General features: G+C 36.7%; 1 protein-coding gene across 1 annotated transcript in view; it reads left to right on the forward strand.

Annotated features, from left to right (window-relative positions):
- The first annotated feature begins 8,284 nt into the window (after positions 1 to 8,284).
- Positions 8,285 to 17,555, forward strand: part of SLCO1B3 (solute carrier organic anion transporter family member 1B3) — a 59,215-nt gene continuing 49,944 nt past the window's right edge. Inside the window, exons 1-2 of the mRNA XM_034645831.1 lie at positions 8,285 to 8,404; positions 8,570 to 8,683. Of these exons, the coding sequence (XP_034501722.1) occupies positions 8,671 to 8,683 (13 nt within the window). The 5' untranslated portion in view covers positions 8,285 to 8,404; positions 8,570 to 8,670. The remainder of the gene's footprint in view (positions 8,405 to 8,569; positions 8,684 to 17,555) is intronic.

The following is a 17,555-nucleotide window of genomic DNA, read 5'->3' on the forward strand; positions in this document are numbered from 1 at the left end:
AGCAAGTGGAATGACATCAAACTGGGAAACTCCTGCACAGCAAAGGAAACCCACAACAAAATGAAAAGGCAACCTACAAAATGGGAGAAAATATTTGTAGATCGTATATCTGATAAGGGGTTAATAGTCAAAATATATAAAGAATTCATACAACTCAACAGCAACAAAATAAACAATCCAATTATAAAATGGGCAGGAGAACTGCGTAGACATTTTCCCAAAGAAGACATGCAAATTTCCAACAAGGAAATGAAAAGGTATTCAATATCACTAATCATCAGGGAAATGAAAATCAAAACCACAATGAGATATCACTTTGCACTTAGAATGGCTATCATCAAAAGACAAGAGATAACAGGCGTGACAGGGATGTGGAGAAATGGAAACCCTTGTGAACTACTGGTGAGAATATAAATTCATGCAGCCGTGACAGAAAACAGTATGGAGGTTCCTCAAAAATTTTAAAATACAACCACCATATGATCCAGCAATTCCACTTCTAGGTATATATTCAAAGGAAATGAAAACAGGATATTGAAAAGATATCCACACTTCCGTGTTCATGTTCACCACAGCATTATTCATATAGACAAGATCTGGAAGCACCCCAAGTGTCCATCAGTGGAAGAATGGATAAAGAAGATGTGGTATATATCTACTATATATGATGGAATATAATTCAGCCATGAGAAAGAAGGAAATCTTGCCTTTTGTGACACCATGGATGGGCTTTGAGAACATTATGCTAAGTGAAATAAGCCAGATAGAGAAAGACAAATACTACATGGTATCACTTTATGTGTGAAATCTAAAAATATATATAAATAAATAAATTTGTAGAATCAGAAAGTAGAAAAATGGTGGCCAGGGGCTAGAGGGTGGGGGAGATAGGGAGAGGTTGGTAAAAGGGTACAGACTTTCAGCTAAAAGATGAATAAGATCTGAGAATCTAATGTAAAACATGGTGACTATCACTGATAGCACTGTATTGTATGATCGAAATTACTAAGAGACTAGAGCTTAAATATTCTCATACACAAAAGTGAGGTTGGATATGTTAATTAACCATATGGGGGATTCTTTCACTATATATATATATATATATATATATATATATATAGTGAAAGCAAAATGATATATAGTGATATATATATCATATATATATATATATATATATATATATAAAATAATCACCATTATGTATACTTTGGATATCTTACTATTTTATATGTCAGTTTTACCTCAATAGAGCTACAATTTGTTTTAATTTAAAAACAATACTACAAAAAATTGTTTTTACTTTCCATTTCCTCTCCTACTTACAAATCCAAGATTGTTTTGCTAATATAATCAAAGATTCAAGACCTAAATTATTAATAAATTATTTTTATGTGTCTTTGTTATATAAGCAAATCCACATGAAACATTTCAAGCATACACCCTTTTGCCTATCTTTATTTATTTCTTTAAAATAGATTCCTAGGGATAGAGTGTGTCAAATACACTAACCAGTGACTCCAAAAGGGAAAGACAATAGAACATCACACACACAGCATTTGAAAAATTAGCTGTCCTAAACTTCACCAATTTACCAATTTTATAAATTAAAAATGGCATTTCAATGTTTTGATTTTCATTTTTTTTGCTAATGTGTTAAAACTCGTATGTGTACTGGTCACATCTCTTATAGGTTGTGTTCACAGCCTTGCATATTATTTATTTTGGTAGTTATTAATGATCCTAACCATGAGTGTGTTCCATGTGTAATATTTTTTTTTCTAATTTGGGGGTGGTATTAGTTTGCTACACTACAGACTGGTTGGCTTAAGCAACAGAAACTGATCTTCCAACAGTCCTGGACACTGGAAGTTCATTCAAAGTGTTGGCAGGTTTGCTTTCTCCAGAGGGCTCCCTTCTTGGCTTTCAGAGAGCTGCCTTCTCAGTGTCTTCGTGTGGTCTTTTTTTGTGTTCACGTGCATCCCTGGTGTCTCTTCCTCTGTCCTAATATCCTGCTCTTATAAGGACATCAGTCAGATTGGATTTGGGCCCACCCTAATGGCCTCATTTTAACTCAGTCACCTCCCGCAAGGTTCTATCTCCAAACACAGTCACATTCTGGGATACTGGGCTTAAAGCTTCACCATATGAATTCTGGGGGAACATAATCCAATCTGTAACAGGAACTTAATTTTAAATTTTGTTTAATATGATTTTTGACTTATTTTTTTAAATTTATAATCATATACTCCTTTATAGATTCTACATATAATGTGCTTAAAGTAATTTTCTTACCTTATGGTAATATGATTACGTGCGTTGATCTATGTCGATTTAGTTTCTAGAAATATTTAATATATCTGGATTTATTTTGATGTCATATTTTTTTAAAAGATTTTATTTTTTATTTTAAGTAATCTCTACACCCGATGTAGGCTTGAACTCAAAACCCCAAGATCAAGAGTCCCACAGTCTACCGACTGAGCCAGCCAGGTGTCCCTTCAGACAGTATTTTGAGATGAAGAACCTAATTATTTTGACAAATTGTTAGTACTTGCCCTAATACTATGTGTTTAGTGGTGCATATTCACCACCTTTACAAATTATTAAATTGTGAGTGTCTGAGGATTTTCTAATCTCATTATATGCCTATTTCTGTTCAAGATCACATTATATAAGAAATACATATATAAAGTATAAAAATACATAAAATACATTTTAATTTCTGACAACCCATGCCTTCCTTCATACGATTCATTTTCAAAGTTTCTTAAATATATTCGTTCATTTTTTCTTCTAGATAAATTCAAGATTATTTTGTCAGCTTCCAAAAATATCCAACTGAGACCTAAGAGACCATTTATATATAATCCTTATATATATTGCATTTATATATAATGCATAGTTCTTCTGAGTCTATAAATTATTTTAGTATATACATTTTTTAATTCCACATAAAGATTAATGTTTCTTTCCATTATTAAAAAAATCTGAGCCTGTAAGAGGATTATATGAATTTACCTGACTTGCTAAGGTTGTAGTGTCAGGTTTTAACAGAACAGGAGCTTAACCCCACATCTTCTGATGCCTAGTCTAGTGCTCTTGACACTCACCATATCTGCTTGAAATTTCTTCAAAGCCCCAAAGCTGCAGAGATAATGGTATGATACGGGGTACTATATATCCAAGATGTTCAGCTTTGATTTTGATAAAATCAAGTTTTCAACTCTGTTCCACAGTGTTTGGCCTCTATCTAAACAACAAAATTAGTTTGCCTATATTGTTGTTTTTATTTTTCCTTTTTCTCTCTAGTATAGATTTCTAGGCTGGCTAAAGTGGTTGACTTGTAAAAATATATATATATGTTTATATATTTGGTAGTTCATATACTGCAGAGAACCCCATAATGGTAGGGCTGACCAAGGAATGCAGAATACACACTACCATAGTAATCAGGGTGTTGGCACTGTAGGTGGTTTCAGAAGTCATCAGTTAGCAGATAGGAGGACCACAGAAGTGAAAGTTCTCATGGTCCACAAAGTCACGTTACCTGCTAGCAATGTGGGGTTGCTAGCTGGGTGCCCTGACTCACCATCAATACCTGTCATTGGCCAACCTGAGTTGAGATTCGAGGCCTCTGAAGTTCAAGGTAGAATAACCTGGGATCAAAACTGACATGAGAAGCCCTGATAACTTTATAAATAGAGCACCCACACTGATCCAGCATATAATTTTTGGCATTATATACATATATTTAATGTGACCATGGCCTTCCCAGGCCTTACGTAACTTAAGCACAGCTACCTCTCATCTCTCATTTCTTCCTCTCCTCCCCACTCACTCTGCTCCACTCAGGCCTCCCTCATGTTCCTCCAGCACATCAAGCAGCCTCTATATCCTGGTCTTTGCATTTCCTGAGCCCTCTCTCTGGAACATTTTGCCCCCTATGACTTGCCTCCTCACTCTCTCTTTGTTCAGACATCAGCCCCTTGGAGACTTTCCCCGAAAACCCTATCTAAAATAGGATGTGCTCTCCCTTTTTATTCCATTAATCTTACTTATTTCTCTTTATAGCAGTTATTCCTCCATTATAAATATATAGATATAGATAGATAGATAGATAGATAGATAGATAGATAGATAGATAGATATAGATATCTATATATCTCCATCCTCTTGCTAACTTATTTATTGCCTGCAAGTTCCACAATGTGTCAGGAAATACTTATCCCCTGCTATAATGATCTTGGCACAGAATGGGTTCCCAGTGACCGAAAGAATAAAACATTCCAGATTTGAGAGAAGTAGGATAACTGAGTAAAATTCTGGAGGTGTAGAAGGCTTCTTCTCCATTAAAAAAAAAAAAAAGTTTGTCCCTTAAAAAAAAAAAATGTGTAAATAGATATCACATACTGGAAGCTAACAAACTTTTGACCCAGAGTTTTACATGATGAATTTTTACAGAAAGGCTTTATTTATTAAGGTATTATTCACAACTAATTGGGCTTTCCTACTGAGGTTATTCAGGTGCACCGACACATAAGACCCTTTAACAGATTGCGTTTTCTAACATTCAGCCTCCCACATCAGTACGACCCAATCTTAGGTTATACAGTGCTTAAGGCCAGGTCTGGCTTGGATTAAATCCATATTTTAAAAATTCAGGCATTGATTTATTTCATGCCTAAGGCCAGTGTGATTGGAACATACTCCATGCTTCATAAGCAAAATCCAAAGTAGTGAAATATTCCAATTCTAAGACAGAAAAGTATTCAGGAGGCTAACAAGTGCATCTGTTTTGCCTTATTCAGAAACGCATATTAAAAAAAAAAAAAACCAACAAGACCAACCAAAAACCTGCCAGAACCCTGGCCATTTTGAAAGTATTTAGTTTACTGCAATTCTGCATGTGATGAGTGTTTGTTGTACCTTTGTAAATGGAGTCTTTGCCATTAGAAATCTCGGTCTGGATTTCCTGGGAGCTGGCAAAATGCCATATCAGTACATGAACATCACATCACCTACCCTCCTGTCCACTCCACCCTACCTCGGGGAATGCAGTCAGTCCCACGACAGGGGCACCTTGATTCTTTGTCTTCATCAAAACATGCTACAGTCCCTAGGAGTTTGTCATATAGCCAGGGACGTTAGTGGCTGCCCTTGTGGCCCTGCTCCTGAATGCTTCCTTCTACCTGTTATTTCTGTGCCTCTTATTCCTCTAACTTGGAGGGACAAGGTAGCTAAAGCCCTTGACTTCTGTACACAGGATGCTTATAAAAGCCCTTGACTTCTGTACACAGGATGCTTATAAAAGCCCTGGGTTTGAAATAAAGTGCTGCTTCAGTTTCCAGCTTTGTTTTTTTTCTTACATTGCCTTCCCACTAGATGGTAAGTACCTTTTTCCCCAGCTATTAAAGGAAAAAAAAAAAAAAAGACAGGACAAAGGGAAACAACTCCTTCTTGATCTTACAACTCCCTCTAGTTACTATTTTATCCCTCTTCTTTTATTATACCCTTGTTCTGGAAAACACTCTGTAGAATATTAATAGTTATTTTTCATTAATCACTAAGTACAGGCATTGTGCTCCTATAAATATATAACTTCAATTAATGATCTGAACAATCTAGATATGTATACAATGATCCCTGTATTACAGATGAGGGGAACACTGGCTTAGAGAGGTTAACTAATTTTCACAAAGTCACAAAGAGTCAACAGAGCCAGCCCTGGATTCAAATTTGCCTTCCGATTGCTTTCTTAAAATTACTTGACATTCCTATCTTCCTTTCCTATACAGCCACCAGTCTTATTGGATTAGGGGCCCATCCTTATGACCTCATTTAACCGTTATTACTTCCTAAGAGCGTAATCTCCAAAAGCAGTTACACTGAGTGTTAGGGCTTCAATATATGCATTTTGGGGCAAAATAGTTCAGTTTTAACACCTCTTTTCAATATAAGAGGGAATAACCAGGCACACTGACCATAATAATAATTTAAAGTAACAGCCAACACAATGTGCCCACATTGTTTTTTAAACTGGGATAAAATTTACATACCATAAAATTAATTATTTTAAAGTGTACAATTCAGTGGGTTTTTAAATATATTGAATGAATCATGCAAACATCATCACTGGCTCATTTTAGAACATTACCCTCCCCCCCAAAAAAAACCCTTATTACTCATTAGTAGTCACTCCTGACTCTTTCCTCCCCTCCTGCTGCCCCTGTGAACCCCTAATCTACTCTCTGTCTTTATGAATTTGTCTATGCTGGAACTTTCATATAACTGGAAATATGAAAAACGTGACCTTTTGGGCCAAAATTGTTTTAAATACTTTAAATGTTTCTCTTGTTTAATCTTCCCAACAATCTATGAGGTAGGAATTATTATTATTTAACAGATGAGGAAAAGTGAGACATGGTTTAGTAACTTAACTGGATCACAGATTTCCTAAGTGGAAGAGCTGGACTTGAAGCCTAGATAGTCTGTATTCAGTCTGTGAGCTCAACTGTAACATGAGTTTCTCCTTCAAGGAGCTTGATCAAACTTTATCGCCAGAGTGATCAAGGATAGGCAGAATAACAATTGGAGTCTGTGGGGAAAATAGAATATCTATGGTTGAGTGAATGATATTATGTTTAAGCCAGCATGACCAGTATGGAGTAGGATCTCGATCTGAGGTGATAGTAAAGGAAGTAGATTCAACTTCTTGGAAGAGAATGGGCTAATTGGAACTATGGTCAATGGTCTAGACAGCTAGGATCATTTCTAAAGTGGAATATGATAAAGAAAAGGAATGAGATTATGTTCAAGATATCACATGTATTTGTCCTCCAAGAAGGAAATAACAAGATAAGATTAAATTTCATGAGACCATCGGTTAGTTATGTTCGTGTAGTTGGAGCTATGTGAGGTGCATCCTCTTAGGCACTAAGACCGTAAGAAAATACAGGAATTTACTATCACAATCTAAGTGGAAAGAGCTTAGCGTATTTGTTAACTTTGAAATGCCAGCTCATTGGATGGTACCTGGACCCCACCCATGAGCCTTGAACATTTATCACAAATCCTGCTCACAAGAGATTTGTGTACAAGAACCTTTAACTGAACATTTCACTATTGATAGCCTCTTGAAGGAGTAGGTATGTGGAAGACAACAGAGAAAGAGAGATGAGGGATGAAGAAGGCAGTTACCACCTGAGTTTTTTTCCTATTGCTACTATACTAAGTATCACAAACTTAGTGGTTTGCCCCAGTACAAATTTATTCTCTTCTGGCTGTTGAAGTCACAAGTCTGAAATCAGTTTCACCGGAATAAAGTCAAGGTGTTGGCAGGGCCGGCTCCTTTGGAGACTCTGAGAGAAGAGCCTGTTTTCTTGCTTTTCTCAGCTTCTAATGACTTGTATTGTGTGGCTTCTGGCCTGTTTCTCCATGTTCAAAATGTGTAGCTCCAGTCTCTGCTTCTACCACCGCATCACCTTCTCCTCTGAGTGTAGTCAAACCTAACTCTACTCCCCTTTTAAAGAACACTTCCGATTGCATTTAAGGCCAATCCGGATTATCCAGGATACTCTCCCCATGTTAAGATCCTTAATCACATTTCCACAGTCCCTTTTGCCACATAAGTAAACATTTACAGGATCTGGGGATGAGGACACGGATATCTTTGGAGGCCATTATTCAGCCTCCTGCATCATCATTCTCCACTGCCTTTCAACTTTCTTTTATACATTACATAAATTTCACATGGGACACTGTTGAGATAGCAGATCCCGAGAAGAGACACCATTTGAACTTCTATTGAATCACTCACTGTTTTATTCAACAGATATTTGTTGGATATCCACTAGGTATCCAGAACTGTGTTAGCCCATCGTAGGTATATTCCTGCCCTCATGGAGCTCACAGGTCACATTATCCCCTTTATTAAATCATGTACGCCCTTCCCCTTACTCCTTTTCTTGCTTCTGTGAATTTGCCCTTCTTTGTCCAGTCCTGCTTTCCTGACCCTAAACCAGGCAGCACTGTCTTTCTTAGAGGATGGGACAAGAACAGGATTCATTTAAACATGTAGCATGATTAGTTTATGAGCATTAGAAACCTCAGATGATGTTTTCCTCTTTAGTAATTGTGTTTACTTCACCTAACCCGAAGTTACATGGAAACGTAATATCCTAGGCATGGGTTAAATTTGTGAAGGATCCTAATCTCCTTTGAATAGGGATTAGTGACTGTATAAATATTGCTCAAGAAAGAGCTGATCCTTGGAAAATGAGGGCTGCTTTTACTGCAAAGTGCTAAATGACTATTCAATGTGTGAACTGTTTCTAGTATTCACCTTTACAGATAGGAGTCTGCTTCCATCTACTAGCTGGAGAATTTCACAATCAGGACCACACAGGTAATTTCTACTTGGATTTTTGTATTTGTTTCTGATTTACGGGCATAATGTCTGCTCCTGCCTACCTAGACCTTCTTTACTCCCAAACTAACCAGCTCTTTCTTGTCCTACCTTCTAGAGTGGGTGATTAAACTAACAAGTGTGTTGTCTTATGAGAATTATTAGGTAGCTACAGATAACCAAGGTATTTCAGAGGACATCTGAATCCAGGAGGAAGTCCGTGGGATACGGAACACACTTAGAGAGGCCTGAGGAAAAAGAACAAGATGATCCAAGGAGGTAAGGGCATGACTGGAATTTCAGGGACCTCGGGGTTAGCAGGACAGGAGAATTCTGTTTCTCCCAAGATGATTTTGGGGATTGTGACTAGTCTTTGTTATGTCATGTGAGAGCAAGCAGCTTGAGAATTTTCTAGGAAAGTTGTAATTTCCAGAGAACAAAATATTTATTTTATTGTCAGAAATGATAAGAATCTTTCAGAAAACAGGGTTAATTAAGATTTCTATTATGGAAAACCAAATGTTATGCTGCTGCTATTCAAGAAAACGCACACTTTTGCCATTCAAGTGTGAAAAATATTATTCTGGGTTTGAGCTAAAGAGACCTTAGAAAGAGTTGAGGGAAAGAAGATTTGTATCATATGAAATATATTAGAGGAATCTGTCAAAAAGTCTTATAGAATTAGCATGAATGTAATCTATAATCAAATAAGTGCAAAAATGAAGCAGTGAGATTTCATTTTGCAATTAATTGTCCAAGGTTGAAGGAATATATGATTGATGGGTAAGAATTAAAAGATGCAGTATATTTGGAGGCACTGTTACTGATGGAATGCTTTTTGAAGGCACTTTGAAAAGCTTGTATTCTGATTTGGTCATTTTGATTCTAGGATATAACCATAGAAATAATCATAGTTGTGTTTAAATATTTACATAAAAAGTTATTCCTTATAGTATTCTTTAAAATCAGAAAAGGCCTATTACAATAGCTACCACATATTCAGGGATTATAATGTTTCTGCCATTGTGCTTAATCCTTGATCTTGAGAGATAGCAGGAAAGTAAAGGGAGAGAAAAGAGAAGGAGAAGAGAGGAATAATATAAGAAAATAGAAGTAATAAGGCATTGCCTAGCCCCTATGTTTCCTAACAGCCTAATGATTGGTATTTCAGGCCTTGGAAAGAATTAGATTAAAAGTAGAAGCCTTAGAAATGGTGTAAGTAAGATTCTGTGACACTCGTAGGAAAAGGCCATTTTTCCCTCTGCTGCACCTCAACCATGATACCCTGAAGTTATGCTGTCCACTAAGGCAGACACTCGCTACATGTGGCCACTTATATCTAAATTAAAAAAAAATAAGTAAAGAAGCTCAGTTGCTTGGTCACACGAGCCACATTGGTAGTGCTCACTAACCACACATAGCTAGTTGCTGCTACATTTGAGAGCGTGCTTATAGAACATTTTCATCATCATAGAAAGTGCTTTTACATAGTACTACCCTGAAGACTCAACACAGATAAATAACTGTGAGTAGAAATTCTATGCCTTACTGAGCAGGGGGAGAAATCTATTCCATTTCACGTCAGTCATGAAATCAAGCCCTTCATTGGGCTCTGCACGGAGCATGGAGTCAGCTTAAGATTCTCTCTCCCTCTGCCCCTGCCCCTGCTCACGCTCTCTCTCTTTCTCTCAAAAAGAAAAAAAAAATCTAAGAAATGTATTTTTAAAAAATCCAGTAGAACTACCAAGTGAGTTTAGTAAGTTTGCAGGATGTAAGTTCAATATACATGCAAAAGTTTTATTTTTATCTTAAACAATCAGAAATGGAAATGGAAATAATATAATTTATAGTAGTATAAAAATGGTAAATCCTTAACAAATTTGACAAAATAGGTGAAAGACATGTCACTGAAAACTCAGAACTGTGCTATGAGAAATAAAAGAAAACTTAAGCAAAGGGGAGATGCATCATGGGTATGGATCGCATGACTCATTATTGCTAAGATGACAATTATACCAAAATTGATCTATAGAGCCACTGCAATCGCTACTGAAATTTCAGCAGACCTTTTTTCAGAAGCTGACAAGCATATTCAAAAATGTATATGGAAGTGTCAAGGACCTAGAATAGCCACAACATTCTTGAAAAAGAAGTACGAAGTAGGAAGGCTTATATTATCTGATTTCAAGACTTATTATGAAGTGATAGCAAACGAAATAGTATGGTATTGATATAAAGATAAACCTATTGATCAGTGGAACAGAATAAACAGTCTAGAAATAGGCCCACACATTTATGTTTAACCAATGTTATAAATATTCCAATCAAGTTAGTAAGGAAATAATAATCTTTTTAACAAATGATCCTAAATAAATTGGATAACAATGGGCAAAATAATAAATCTTTTTTTTAAAGATTTTAATTTATTTATTTGACAGAGGAGAGAGACAGCCAGCGAGAGAGGGAACAAAAGCAGGGGGAGTGGGAGAGGAAGAAGCAGGCTCCCAGTGGAGCAGGGAGCCCGATGAGGGACTCAATACCAGGACCCTGGGATCATGCCCTGAGCCAAAGGCAGACACTTAATGACTGAGCCACCCAGGTGCCCCCAAAATAATAAATCTTGGCCCTTTTCTCACATCTTATACCAAGAGTAATTCAGTAAAGCAGTATAGACTTAAATGTAATATCTAAAAGCATAAAACCTCAAGAACAAGATGAGAAAATCTTATTGAATTTGATTTTGGTGAAGATTTTTCACATAGAACACAAAAAGCACAAAGGTAAAGAAAAATTAATAAATTAGACTTCATCACAATTTTAAAGTTCCTACTTGAAAATCTTTGTAAACGTATATCCAACACAGATCTTGTTTGAAGACATCTAAATAACTCTTACAACTCAGAAATAAGAAGACAAACATCCCAGTAAATACTGAGCAAAAAGAAAGAGGGAGGGATAGCAAATAAGCACATGACAAGATACTCAGCATCATTAGTCATGAGGTAAATGCAAATTTAAAATCAGAATTAGATACCACTACATATCTACTAGAAAGAATGAAATTAAAAAGACTATTCATACCAATTGTTGGTGAAGAGGTTGAGGAACAAAACTCTCACGCGCTGCTGTTGAGAATGTAAAATGATATAACTATGTTAGAAAACAGTATAGCAATTCCTTAAAAACTTAAATACACACCTCCCATATGATGCAGGCATTCCACTACAAGGCATTTTTCAAGTGAAATGAAAGCATATGTCCACACAAAAACTTATAAACAAATGTTCATAACACTTTTGTTTGTAACAGCCAAAAAATGGAAACAAGTCAAATTCCTATAAACAGTGGAATAGATAAAGAAATTGTAATATATTTATTTTTTTAAGATTTTATTTATTCATTTGAGAGAGAGTGAGAGTGAGAGAGATCACAGAGGGATAGGGAGGGGGAGAAGCAGACTTGCCGCTGAGCAGAGAGCCAGATGTGGGGCTTGATCCCAGGAACCTGAGACCATGACCCTAGCCGAAGGCAGATGCTTAACCAACTGAGCCATGCAGGTGTCCCTGTCATGTATTTATATAATGGAATACTAATCAGCATAAAAAGGAATGAACTATTGATATACACAACAATATGGTTGAATTTCACAATAATTATGTTGAATAAAAGAAGTCAGACAAAAGGTATCATTTGTGTGGGTACTAAAAGATGGTGATGGAGTGAGCTATACAGATATCTGGAGAAAAACAGGAAGAACAGCAAGTACAAATACTCTGAATATGGGGTCTCTATCTTATAAGCCGTAAGACCATTCTTTGGACTTTATGGTGAGTGATGTAGGAAGCCATTGGAAGATTTGAGCAGAGAAGTGTCATGATATGTCCTGTTTTTACATGATGATTCTGACTTCTATGGTGAAGTTTACATGGGGGAGTGGAGTTGGTGAGTTTAAGGAGATAGTTGAGATACAAATTAGAGTGTTACGAAAATTCAGGACTGGAGTGATAGCCATGGTGGTGGTGAGACACAGAACCTAGGTATATTTTGAAATTAAGGCTTGATATATTTTGAGTAAGAGAGGAGTCAAGAATGATTCCAATATGGAGAGGGGGTGCACACGCTCATGAGTGCAAGTGCAACTAGAAGAATAGAATTACAATGGACTGAAATGGGGACTATCATAGGAGGAGAGATTTGGGAAGGGAAGGTGGGGGGAAGAGCTTTAAAAATTTTAAGTATCAGAAGCCTATTATCTATCTAAAAAGAGATGGTGGGCAAGCAATGGAAAAACGTAAAGTCCTGAGGAAAAATCTCAGGAGTAAAGTTGTGACCAGAGGTAAAAATTTTAGAATTATCAACATGTAGAGAACATTAAAGATAAGAGAATAGATGAGATCGTGAAAATACAATTGTTGAATCCTGAGGTTGTTATGGAAAAACTGAGAGTGACTCATAAAACTGTCATGGAATAAGTGGGAAGTGAATCCTGAAACATTCCCATCAAGAGACCTAAGATATATAAGATATTTAATAAATAAGGTGGAAATGGAATAACTAATGAGTTAAGAGGAAAAGCACAAAGGATAGTGTCCTGAAAAATATTTTAAAAGAAGGGAATATTCAGTTTTGAAAAATGGCTAACAGATCAAGTCAGATAAAGGCCATTACATTACCACATTTAGGTAATTTATGACTTAGGCAAGAGTAGTTCGAATGGAGTTGGGGGGATAAACTGGTTTGAGTGTACTCAAGAAATAATGTGAGAAAATGAATAGAAAACAATATTATAGGTAAGACTTTTGAGAAGGTTTGGTTTTGTTTTTTGTTGTTTTTTTAAAAATAAAAATAGTATGAAAATAGGACAGTACTTGGAATGGTATCAAAAGAGGGATTTTAGAAAGTGGGAAAGTGAGAACATGTTTATAAGCTGATGGGAACATTTGTTTAGAGAAGGAAAATTGATATCCTTGGGAACACAAAGCGAGAGACAATCTGGTGCACAAATGGAGGATGGCCTTAGCTTCAGCATGAACATTTCATCAAGCCAAGTATGTAGTACTGATGATATAGGTAGATAAATGTGGTGGAAGGAGTTTTGGAAGTTTTGTTCTTCATTTTTTGTCATTTTTTGTCAGTGAAATAGTCACCAGCTGAAGATAGGAAAGGGTATGTTAGATTTTGAGGAGAGATATGAAGTTATAAAATAGAAAACAAGGTGACATGAATTAGGAAAATGCAGCATAATACCTACACAAAATGAAAGGCTCATTTGAGTTTCTTAATCATAAATTTAAAGTGAACTTGTTGAGGGTTTTTCTTCAACCCCATTGAGTAGCATGGATGAATGGACAGGGTAGTCTGAGAGTTCATCAAAGTTGTAGTTTTGTCAAGCAATTAAAATGATGCAAAAGTTACCAATGACTTGAAGATATGTGGAAAAAAGTGATTACCATGACCACAAAATTTAACCCAGATATGAAGTAAAATGAGGACAGGAAACAAGGAGCAGTCAAATCTGTGGTATAATCAACCAGTGGAATATATAGATGCTGATTAGTGAAACATTGCTACATCTGGGGTGTTACAGAGTCTATGCTGGAGAGATAGACAGTGGTAAACCAATCCTTGAAACTGATCTCTTGGGGAAGTTGCAGTTTTTCATGTGACAGGGTCTAGGATATATCCACTGGAGTAAATAGAAGAAAGCTCACTGGACAAAAGAAGGTTAAAAAACCAAGAAGCCAGAGAATTAAAAAGATTATCTTCACAATCATTGAAATCATCAATAATAATAACAACATTAATATTTTTTAGAGATTGGCTTTGAACCAAGAGCTAAAACGGTCATACAGTAAGAGGTAGTGACTCAAGGATTGGTAGGTAATTCCATTGATACGAGATTCAAAAACCTAGATTCTGAGGGAAGTGGGTATAAACACAGAAAGGAAGTAGCAACGTAAAGCAAATTGAAAACCAGTTCCACGGGGTAGGGAGCAAAATGGAGAACAGTGCAGCCCCCATTGACCACAGCAGCAGGAGAGGCAGGCTTCAGGGAAAGGGCCAGGTTTAATTTAGAGCAAGAGATGAACAACAGAAAATTCAGAGAAGAGGCTGAAGTAAAGGGAATTCTACTTGTGATTAACCAATAAGTTCCAAAAGGCTCAAGAGAAGGGTCTCAGTTCAGGATTGAGGAGGCAAAAACAGGGATGTGCAGAGTAAAATGGGGATTACACTGGATGTGATGAGCGTGATCAGGAAATCCCTTTCTTCTTATGGTAGTACCTAACATAATAGATCATGGTTATGATAAAATTTATGATGATGGTGCCAGGCCTTTAGCATCAGTAAGTAGAGAAATGCTGTGTTCTTTCCAGGACTATCTAGCCTTCTAGAGCTGTCTCTTGACCATTGTCAAGGGAAGGGGCAGACAGGAGGGAGCATGTTTGCTTTGAACCTGAAGGTTTCCTCTGGAAGCATGGCTATAGTGCCCACCTGAGAACTCTGGCAATAAAAACTGTCAGAAAAAACTGCCAGGCACATGTCTTAAGATGTTATTTTTACCAATTTGATATTAATTAATTGCTCTAAATATTTATAATACACAAATGTCATACAATGAATCCTATTAGGTAGTAGATCTTGAACTATGATGTCAGGTACTGTGTAAAGCACTTTACGTACACTATTTAATCCTTACCCCAAGTATTGTCTTTGTACTTTATAGATTAAGATATTGATGCTTAGGAAGTTTAAATAACTTTAAGTTCATGCTGTTAGCAAGTAGCAGAGACAAACTGGCATTGAACCTTATCAGATTTCAAGGATCGTGATAATGTCATCAGAACTGTAATGATTAGCTCTGGAATAAGTATCACTAGATTATTTTTAGTAAGTTTTACAATTTCTTGAGCCATGGATGTTACCATAATATGGATCTTGAAAGAACTATTGTAACATTTTTCTTCTGACCACCTTATTTCTCTGCAACTTGCACAAAAATAGTCTAATTAGTATTTAAACCGTCATGCAGAAGGAAGAACACAAAGAATGTCCTTTGACCTCTGGAAACACTTCAGGATTTCACTAGAAGGCTTTAGTTTAGGGATTAGAAATGTTCTCAGTTAATTTTTTTCTGTTTTACCTTCATTCTTTTTATATATAACTGGCCCAAACAAAGTTTTGGGAGGAACCTCGGGTGGAATGGAAATTTGAAGAGAAAATCACTAACGTGGGAGCACCGAAACTGTATTTCCACCCTGAATAATAGGGAAGTCCATAATGTCCTGAAAGTGTTCTCTAGTTCTGCTATAATGGTTCTCAAAATCTAGAGTTAAATAAAAAATTAACCAAAGTGCTTATTTGAAAAGCCCACATAATCTTAATCTTAATCAGTTGAATCAGAATCTCCTGTGGGGAGATTTAAGGTGGGGTAGGGGGTGTGTTGGGGGGATGCATGTTGGCCTGCTATAGATGCTGATTCAGCAAAAGCTATCTGGGAGCACAGGTCTTAATTTTCTTTGCCCCAGGTCTACATTTCCCAGTTCCCCTTCCTTGGGAAATTAGGGATTTCCCAACTTCTTCTACCCATGATTCCAGTACTTCCAGGAATAAACAAGGACAGAACTAATATATCAAATAACTGAGAAATAGAACTTAAATACACATTGCTACAGTGTACAAACACTTGTCTTACAGAAGTGATTAAGGTGGGGTACCTGGGTTAAGTGTCAGACTCTTGATTTCAGCTCAGGTCATAATCTCAGGATCATGAGATTGAGCCCTGCATTGGGCTCTGTGCTGAGCATGGAGCCTGCTTAAGATTCTCTCTCCCTCTCCCCCTCCTTCCCCAACTCATGCACGCATGCTCTCTCCTTCTCTCTCTGTCTCTCGGAATAAATAAATAAATAAAACCTTTTAAAAAAAAGAAGTGATTAAGGGGTAATGTTTTCATATATGCATCCTCACATTGCTATACATGCATGTGTACGTGTGTGTGTGTATACATACACATTCATACATACAGTGTTCTCTATATAATAGCCAGTATCCATCAATACCATATTAGAATTGCACCAAACTATCAAGCAAAAAGAATGTATGTTTTTAAAGATTTTATTTATTTATTTGACAGAGAGAGAGCACAAGCAGGGGGAGTAGCAGAGGGACAGGAAGAAGCAGGCTCCCGGTTGATCAGGGAGCCTGGACTCAAGGACCTGAGCAGAAGGCAGATGCTTAATGGACTGAGCCATCCAGACACCCCCAAAAAGAACAAATTTTATCTTAAATGCTAAAGGAAACAGTAGACACATTTAAAAAAACTGTTTTGAATTCTTTTCTATTTGGAGGAGTTTTAAATATCTTGGATAATGGGTTGTACTTGTAATTTTGAAGAAAAAAATATTATGCAACCAACTCGAGCAAATACAAGTTATTCTCAGAAACATAGCCTAATCATTAAACTTTTACATAAAAATAATTTATAAATTCTGAGAAATTATTAATATCATGTAGTGTAAACCCTGAAAAGTTGTGTGTGGGGGGGAGTGTGATGCAAGTGTGTGGCTTAAGCTTTGATTGCCAAAGCAGTCATTTCAAAGAGGCACCCACTTCAAAGAGGGCTATCTCAAATAAACATACTGCCAGGTACAAACTAGGTAAAGAGCCAGGCCCCCACTCCCAGCATCAAGGCATCTTTGTTTTAGTAATCTTGGTTGATTTCAATAACTGACCACTCGGGTCATTTTTGTCTTTCTTTTCCTGAGTTTTACGTTTCACTCTTATGTTTTAAAATCACCAATGAGAGTGAGCCGGTGACACCCTAGGCCCCTAGCCTCAAACCCAATAAGAGCAGAGCCCTAGGCTTTGCACTCTCTCCTTCTACCCATGACCTTGTCATGTGACCCCACATGTGCTGTGTAAATTCCAGGTCCTATAAGAAATAAATTTTTACTTTTTCAAAGTTCCCTGATGGTTATTGCTGAGGGGCATCTTGAAATCATAGTAAGAACCACCCAGAGGGGTCCAACTGTAACATTGGTTATTAATAGACTGAGACTGGCACAAAATATATAACTTTTAAAATACTGGAGTCTGGAGCAGACTGTTAGAACAGCTAGTTAATTTTCTTCTATCTGCCTAGGACAATGACCTA

The sequence above is a fragment of the Ailuropoda melanoleuca genome, chromosome 16 (genome assembly GCF_002007445.2).
Source record: "Ailuropoda melanoleuca isolate Jingjing chromosome 16, ASM200744v2, whole genome shotgun sequence".
NCBI lineage: Eukaryota > Metazoa > Chordata > Mammalia > Carnivora > Ursidae > Ailuropoda > Ailuropoda melanoleuca.